The sequence below is a fragment of the Echinops telfairi genome, unplaced genomic scaffold (assembly GCF_000313985.2).
Source record: "Echinops telfairi isolate 266 unplaced genomic scaffold, ASM31398v2 ScPeMD7_7420;HRSCAF=8458, whole genome shotgun sequence".
Taxonomy (NCBI): Eukaryota; Metazoa; Chordata; class Mammalia; order Afrosoricida; family Tenrecidae; genus Echinops; species Echinops telfairi.
The window spans coordinates 50,198,133-50,207,536 of NW_022111320.1; the positions used below are offsets into that span (position 1 = coordinate 50,198,133).

General features: G+C 38.7%; 1 protein-coding gene across 1 annotated transcript in view; it reads right to left on the reverse strand.

Annotated features, from left to right (window-relative positions):
- The window catches only part of PRKAR2A (protein kinase cAMP-dependent type II regulatory subunit alpha), a 51,234-nt gene that overhangs the window by 32,445 nt on the left and 9,385 nt on the right, over positions 1 to 9,404 (reverse strand). Inside the window, exons 3-4 of the mRNA XM_004704137.3 lie at positions 8,873 to 8,956; positions 6,640 to 6,746 (exon numbers count right to left, since the gene is read on the reverse strand). Of these exons, the coding sequence (XP_004704194.3) occupies positions 6,640 to 6,746; positions 8,873 to 8,956 (191 nt within the window). The remainder of the gene's footprint in view (positions 1 to 6,639; positions 6,747 to 8,872; positions 8,957 to 9,404) is intronic.

Sequence of the window (9,404 nt, forward strand, 5' to 3'; positions counted from 1 at the left end):
ATAATTAAAAAAAAAAAAAAAGAAAGAATTGACAACTTCAATATTTTTTCTTCATTTATCATGATTTGGATTTTTATTTCATATTGACTAGGGCATAGTAATCAGAAGTGGTAAACATTTGGGAAAACAGGCATTCTCAAAACGCAATTGAGGCAAACAAATTTTTCAAAGTATCCGCAGGATAATTAGAAATATATAGCAAATGTTCTAAAGAGACCCTTTGCTATTGCCATTCCATTTTTAGGTACTCCAAAGGTGATAATAAAAGATGCATGAAGTTACTTAACTGCAGGGATGGTCACTATATTATATAGCAGCAAAAATGAAAACAATTAAATCTGATAAGAATAGAGAATAAGTTAAAAATGTTTTTTTCCATATTATGCAGTGATTAAAAATAAATGATGACATAAAGTAATTGGATTCTGTGGCAAAATGCTCAAAATAAATTAAAATTAGGTCACACAGCAATGTCTGATCCAAAAGAAAAATCTACACATAAACGTAATTGACTCCATTTTTGATGTTTAACAGCTGATGGGTTTCACCATCCGTTCTCTTCCACCCACATCTGAACAAGCTAAGAAGAAAGCTTGGGTGCTCCTTCCTTGGCGCCAGCCTAAGTTCAGACAACACAAGTCCTGACCCATGCACAAAAGGACCGTCACCTCCAACCACCTAAGACCTCATACCAATTACTCCTCCCTATTATCTAAGGCCATTCTGGACATCCCTGAGAACCTATCCTGCTTTCCCATAAAGCCTCATTATGTGAGCAATAAACTTTTTATACCCTCTCAATGTGCGTGTACTTGTGTATGTATCATCAGTCTCGACATCTGAACGAAGCTTATTTTGGGGGGAATTCATTCAATCTCTATGAAGTGACTAAAACAGTAAAGCAAGGGAGAAAAAAATGGAAGGGTATATTCTGGTAAATTGACTAAATTATTTTCTTTCCTGTTCTTCTTGCTACTTTCTAAAATTCCTATACAGCCTCCACTTACCTGAAAAAAACTACTTATCTTAAATATCAAACAAATTTGAAAATAAAGCCAGTTTCTCACGTATCAGTTACGAGGGACCAACCCTCACCTTACAGGAATTCATCATCAACAGGGAGACCTGTTTGTACTAGACCTGGTGAATACAGCTAAAGTAATAAGGTCAGGAATAAGATACATGGAATTCAGAATAATTTTAGTGTTTTAAAACTTTCTTCTGGAATTTTGGGAATGACAAACTATTACAGCTAATAACACTGAGAAGATCTCCCCTCTCTCACTCAGGCCATCTTCCAAATAAAGGAGTATGTTTTGTTTTGGTTTTAATTGCTGTTACCATTATCTAATATAATTATTTTCTACTTAAGGCTCTTTCTTTCTCACTAGACAATGAGCTTTTGGATATCAGTCCTATTTCTTAAGCAGCCTGATGGGATGGTAGGTTAGGTATTGGGCTGTGTGTTAGTCCAGGTAGACTACAGAAATAAATTCATAGACACTCGTATGTGTATAAGAAAGAGCTTTACATATAAGAGCAATTGAATATTGACAAAACATCCCAGCCCAGTGCAAATCAAGCCCATAAGTCTGATATTAGCCCATATGTCCGCTACCTATCTTTAAAGTCCTCACAAAACACATGCGATGACGCCGGATACAGTCAGTGGGTGGGAAGTGTTGTGGATCCAGTGGTACTGTAAGCATCTCAGTGCTGGCAGGACTCTCCATGTGGCTCCTCCAGTTCAGGGCACTAGCATAATTCCATGTATCTTGTTAGCTGCAATGTCTCCCAGGGAGTGAGCCTAGAGAGAGTGTCTCCCATCTCCAAGGAATAATACAGGAATTCCTAGAATCCTCATAAGGCCATGACCACAAAGAGACCTCTTGGCTATGACCCGATCGACAGGCTAGACTCCACCCCTTCACTCTTAATCCTCTTAAATTGACAAACGATTATGTAACTATCACAGGCTGCTAACCACAAGGTAAGCTGTTCAAACCCACCAGTTGCTCTGTGGGAGAAAGATGAGGTTAGCTGCTCCCTTAAAGATTTACAGTCTTGGAAACCCCATTAGGGTTGCTATGAGTTGGAATCAATTCAATGGCAGTGGGTTTTCAATGTTTTCCTATTTGTTAATCATCACTTTTACTGCATATGAAGTATAACCCCCACTGGTTGCACAAGGAGACAGTAGATAGCAGATAGTAATTTCAGCCCGTATGCTGCAGACGTGCATACATGGATGCACATTTCCCAGACTGCAGATACCTGGAGGAAATCCAGTCATGGAAGTGATGGAGGGTTCACACTCTGAGGAAGGAGGCTTCAAGATAACTTTATAAAATTATTCTCTCATTACTTATAGCATTTATATGTAGGAAATGTTATTATAACAGGTTAAAAACTGTCCTATTTTGGAAGATATTATTTGTATTATCTTTACTTTTTAAATAAAATATTACTTTTAATTTTAATTAGTCACAGGTATCAATAGAATGACAATGTTTCCTGCTCAAGAATTTAAACAAGCAAAGGCTTGACAAGAAAAGGGATCAATTGCAAAAAAAGAAAAGGGATCAATTGGCAAGAGAGGTTGGGGAAGGCGGGGAGCTAGTAATAATGAGTATAAGAATCAAGACAAAATTCTAAAATTTATTTTAGAGCAACAGGACATAGAAACTTTTGTTGTTGTTATTCTGAGATATTAGCACAATTTTAATGACAGTACAACTCTTTTTAGTATGTTTGAAACATTGAAATGTATGGTATCTGAATTACATGTCAATAAAACTGAAGAAGAAGAAAAAAAAAGGAGGGCCAACTGAATCTGGAATGGCAACTCACTGGCAATGAAAAGAATGAACCTCCGGGGAGGAGATGAGCCACTCAGGGTGCAGTGTAGCAACGATGAAACGTACAACTTTCCTCTAGTTCCTAAATGCTTCCTCCTACCCCACTATCATGATCTCAATTCTACCTTACAAATCTGGCTAGACCAGAGGATGTACACTGGTACAGATAGGGACTGGAAACACAGGGAATCCAGGGCGGATGATCCCTTCAGGACCAGAGGTGAGAGTGGCGATACCGAGAGGATCCAGGGAGGGTGTAGAAAGGGGGAACCGATTACAGGGATCTACATAAAACTTCCTCCCTGCGGGTCATACAACAGAAAAGTGGGTGAAGGGAGAGGTCGGACAGTGTAAGATATGACAAAATAATAATTTATAAATTATCAAGGGTTCATCAAGGGGAGGCAAGGGGAAAATGAGGAGCTGATGCCAGGGGCTTAAGTGGGGTGCAAATGTTTTGAGGATGAGGGTAACGAATGTACAAATGTGCTTTACACAACTGATGTATGTATGGATTCTGATGAGTTGTATGAGCCCCTGATACATATATATAAAAAAAAAGAACCTCAAAACCAGGAAAACAATTAGGAAAATTTGAATAACGGACATTAGGTAATAAAAACCAATGTTATGTTATGATTATTATAATTATTATGTGCTTATGTATGATAATGTCCTTATTTTTAGGAATTAACACACTGAAACATTCAGAGGGAGTAACAAAAAAACCCCGGAATTGCGCTGGGCACAGTGGAGCTAGGTAAACATTTTCCCCCCTGCTAGGTGAACATAAAGCAACTACCTTCTAAGTTAGTGCACCCAGGGGCGTCACCTGGCAAGGTTCTCTCTGGTTACAGTGAATTTTTTCATGAAAGCAGTATCCCTCAAACCTCATTTATTGTGATGTCCAATTTAAGAGAACAGGGTGCGGCTGTGAAATTTTCTTTCCTGCTCAGGAAAAATGCCGCAGAAACTGGCTGTAATGTTGAACACAGCTCATAAGGACAGCGCTACAGGAAAAACTTATGTATATGAGTGGTTTTCTCATTTCAAAAAAGGTGAAAATGTCAACTGATGAGAAACCTCCTTTTGAACTTTCATCAACTTCCCCAATGGATGAAAATGTTGACTTGTAGTACATTTGGAGTTCGCTCCACCAGGTCAGACTGTCAATCAAGCTTTCTATTTAGAGATTCTGAAAAGATTGTGTAACAGTGTGTGACAAAAAAGCCTGATTGTGGCAGACAGGGGACAGCTTTTGTCACCATGACAATGCACCTGCTCACACAGCGATCTCAGTGTGCCAGTTTCGGACAAAAAACAGCATACCTCTCTTGCCCCATGCACTCGACTTACCTGACCTTGCTTTGTGCAACTTTTTTTTGTTTCCACGAATGAAGAGGGACATGAAAGGACAGCATAGAAGAGGTGAAGAATAAAATGAGGAAGGTGCTGTCAGTCATCCAAACAGATGAGTGTGAAAAATGTTTCCAAGAATGGAATTGCACATTTGATAAATGTATTAAGTGTAATAGAGAGTACTTTGAAGGTGATAAGGTTGTTTTGTGAAAAAATTAAATATATAGCTTTTGAGGAGGGGGAGGAATTCCGGTTTTGGGGGGTTAACCCCTCATATATTTGCAACTTACCCTCAAAATGATTTGATAAAGGAACTGTAAAATTTAACACATGGAAATTCTAAGTTATATGAAAAATTTGCTATTATACAATTTTTCTGGAAAAAAATTGAAGAAATTTAATGCAGTGTTTTGTTCTGTTGTACACAGGGCCTCTATGAGTCAGAACCTACACAACAGCATCTAACCATAAAAACAACATTGGGTGAAAACAATGTATTGATTTTTTTTTTTAAGAAATCATTTCTTGGGAGATCTTACAGCCCTTATAACAATCCATACATCCATTGTGTCAAGCATTGTGTCAAGCCATCATTCTTTTCAAAACATATTCTTTCAAAAAACAAAACAAAACACCATTGTTTCTACTTGAGCCCTTGGTATCAGTTCCTCATTATTTCCTCCCTCCCCCACCCTCATGAACCTTGATAAATCATAAATTATTATTTTCATATCTTATACCATCTGCTGTCTCCCTCACCCATGTTTCTGTTGTTCGTCACCCTGGGGATAGGGGGGTGCTATATATACATCGATCATTTCAGTCGTTTTCCCCTTTCTCCCCACACGTTCCCCCTACCCTCATGGTATCGCTACTCCCATACCTGTGCATGAGGAGTTTAGCTGACCTGGATTCGTGGTTGAGATATCTCCATCTGTACCAGTGTACATGCTCTGGTATAGCTGGATTTGTAAGGTAGAGATAGGGTCATGATAGTGTCGGGAGGAAGCATTAAAGAACTAGAGGAATGTTGTATGTTTTGTTGGTGCTATACTGGACCCTGGCTGGCTCATCCCTTCCTTGTGACCTTTCTGTGAAGGGATGTTCAATTGTCTACAGATGGGTTTGGGTCTCCACAACATCGCCCCTCTTTTGCATCGATATATGACATTAATTTATTGATCTTAAGCTCAACAGAGGATGTTTCCCCAGTACTGGGAAGGGGTCAAGAGACTAGGCTATATAAAGCAAGGAAAGCAGAGTAAACCCACATATTTCATACCTCCCAACATAGCTTATACATGGGACCAAGTTACCAGGGGCTAGGAACATGAAGTCAGGGTATATTCATATATTAAAGTAGTTTGGAACTGAAAGATCCATATGATAACATCATAAAATTTTTTCAGAAAATAAATTCACTTGCAAACTGGCAAACAACATGTTTATAAGCATATCTTGTATATCTCGCCTGACTATAAACAGTGGATCCCCAAGCACAGGCTTTACTGAGGGGTCTAGACAGCAGCAGGGAGGAGCCAGCAAGCTTCCCTCAGGAGGCTTTGGGTAGCTTAATCTAAATCCTCTATGGGTTGAACACAGTATGTATAAAGTGTGTGCCCTAAATTCTGAATCCAATTGAATATAATCTTGCCATTGAAAAGTTTATACTCGAAGCACACCAGCCTATGCGATCACAACGTGTCGAAGGGATCAGGTATAAGGCATCATCAGAACAAAAAATCTTACCATAGTGAATGATGGGGGGAGTGTGGCGTGGAGACCCAAAGCCCATTAGTAGGCCAATGGAGATCCCCTTGCAGAGGAGACGAGCCAGTCAGGAAGCGATGTAGCAATGATGAAAAATACAACTTTCCTCTAGTTCCTAAATGCTTCTTCCCCACCCCCACTATCAGGATACGAATTCTACCTTGCAAGTCTGGCTAGACCAAAGGATGTACACTGGTACAGATAGGAACTGGAAATACAGGGAATCCAGGGCAGATTCCTTCAGGACCAGTGGTGTGAGTGGCGATACTGGGAGGGTAGAGGGAGAGTGGGTTGGAAAGAGGGAACCGATTATAAGAAACTATATGTGACCTCCTCCCTGGGGGACGGACAACAGAAAAGTGGGTGAAGGGAGATGTCGGACAGGGCAAGATATGACAAAATAATAATTTATAAACTATCAAGGGCTCATGAGGGAGGGGGGAGCAGGGAAGGAGGGGAAAAATGAGGACCTAATGCCAGGGGCTTAAGTGAAGTGGAAATGTTTGGAGACTGATGAGGGCAATGAATGCACAAATGTGCTTTAAACAATTGATGTATGTATGGATTGTGATAAGAGTTGTAAGAGCCCCTAATAAAATGATTTTTAAAAAAGTATTAAAAGCAAAACAAAAAGAAACATTTATACTCTTACCTCTCTATAACATAAAAGTTGTCTCCATCATCGCCTTGGTCAATGACATGCTCATCAACTTTCACTATCCTTTCAAACATGGCGTCGAGGACTTGAGAAAGCTGTTCCTGCAGGGTGCACATGAGAAGCAAAGATGGTGTTTACATTTGAGATAATACTGGCTGTGGTTACTCTAGGAGTATGAGCAGCACAATGACTAAGTGCTCCATCGTAAACCAGAAAGTCAGCTATTCAAAACCACCTGCAGTCTCACGTGGAAGAAAGATGTGGCCACCTGCTTCCCTAAAGAATGCAGTCTTGCAAACTCTCTGAGGTGGTTCTCTCTGTCCTGTAAGGTCAATAGGAGTCAAATTCAATATGATAGTAACTGGCTTGGTTTGGTTTTAAAATGATATCATGACAACCAAATGCAAGATGTGATCCAGGATTGGAAGACCAAATCAAAAGCTATAGGAAACTTTATTGGGAACGTTAACAGAAATATGATTATAGCTGATGTTACATACCAATGTCAAATTTCTTGGGTTTTATAATGATATTATCCTAATGTAAGAAAATATCCTTGTTCTTGGAAAACATTTTAAAATGTTTATTGATGAAGAGATGACATGGCTCCACATTTATGTCTCAGAATAACAATAGTTTCTATGTTCTGCTCTGTTGTTCTACACAAGTACTCACAAAAAAAATAAGAAAAAAATGTGGCAAAATGTTAATAACCAGCTAGTCTAGGTAAAATATAGTTGGTATCCATGGTACTACTATTTTGACTTTTCTATAAATTGGAAATTCTGAGTGCAGAAATTTAAGAATTGGCTTTTAAAAACTGAAATAAACATACTCACCTAAAAGGCTAAAATTAAAAAAGACCAACAACAAATGTTGTTAAGGACATGGAATAATGTAAATCTCAAGAAAGTAAAATGCCATATCCTATCCAAATAACACATACACGCTATGCTTTTTACAAAGCACATTGCTCCAGCTTCCTGTGCTACTTTCAGTCGATGCTATTCTTTGAATTATATTATGTAGGTGTTTTATTTACATGGGTGTATAATTTGCAGGATAAAAAGGTAATCACCTTGAAATTTTTGGCACATTCTTATGAAATTTAAATATACATGGACAAGTCAAAAAGGACTGATATAAAAAAAACAAAAACTTTTTAAAAAAGAAAAATTTATACCAAAATGTGTAGTTATTGTTCCTCAACATATCCTCCACCTAGGTTTATACACTTCTTTTTTTTTGGGGGGGGAGCCAAGGGTTCCATACACTTCTGAAGGCTGTTTCTATCTTTCTAACTAACCCTTCTCCCAAAGAATTCTCTTCTTTGATTAACACCGTATCAAAACAGAAGTCTTGGGATCCAAGAAGAGAGTCAAATTGTATTCCTCTTAAATGCTCTTTGAGTTTGGGGGATAAAAAGAAGTCAGAGGGGTAAGATCAGGGAATTAAGGGATGTGGTAAGGTTTCCTAAAGAAAGGCTTGAAGGATAGCCCTTTGCTTTCCTAGGGGAATAAGCAGGTGCACTGGAAAACAAACTCCTTAGCACAGCTTATTGGCCTTTGTTTCAACAATGTGTTTTTAATTTCTTAAAACTTGTTCCTAATAGATCCCTATAATGACCCGTGCCTTCTGAGAAAATCGACCTGGACTGGCCCTTTCGAGTCCATGACCATAAGTGCCATAGCCATCTGAACTGATGTCTCGCTGCTGTGAATTTAACCAGCCCAACAGATTCCCTCAGAAAATAACATTCTGGTTGGGCTTTGCTCTCTGGATCCTATTGGTAAATCCTAAGCCAGGGCTCTACACACACACACTCTCTCAAGAGATATTCCACCCCTCATGTTTTCCCTAAGAAGCCACATTTCTGATGGATAAATTACTATAAGTGAAGACAATTCCACACTGACATCCTTAGAGAAACCAACCTCTTTGCAACATAAATCTAGACATTCCAAACTAAGCCAGAATCAGACATACTGTGCGTTTTCTTGCAAAGACCAAATTGCATGACATTTTCACTTATCTCAAAGAAAGCACAAAAATTGCCTCCCCAAAATAGCTTCCCCCAAATACTAAAAGTCACCTGAAAAGCTTGTGTCTTGGTTATGGTGGTGAACATGATGACAGGATTTATGTAATATGTATCTAAAATGTTATGCCTATTTGTGGTTAAAAAGCTAAAAGACAATTAAAACAAATTAAAAAAAATTAACGTTACCTGATCAAGATTTTTAAAAAGGAGAATATCTTTGCAAGCTTCCTGAAGTCTGCATCTCTGTTCATCAGTTTTGGGATGAATCACCTGTCCAAACAAGTAATACCAGGAAATTAAATAATTCGACCTTAAAATCATTCAAAGATAAATTGATATGTTTCTTTCTCCTCAAACATGGGGAAATAAAGGCATTCTTCACTATACTTTTAATTCTACATAAATTCCAAGCAGTACCCTTAACATGGAAGGGCAATGTGATATGGGGGAATGTGAAGCCAGCCAAGCTGTGTGGCTGGCAGCAGACTGGCTACTGATGGAGAAGCTCAGGATCCTTACGTAAAAAACAAGGGTGATAGATTTGTTCACGCAACAAATACTGAGCATCTACTAAGTGAAAGGCACTGTCCTCGCTCTGGGAACACAGCAGACAAAACCACTCACTCTCACATTGAGTAAATACACAAAATATATTAAACAGTGATACAAGTACCCGTGTGTAGGTGAGGCCTTTCAGAGAAGGTGACATTTGTGTAAA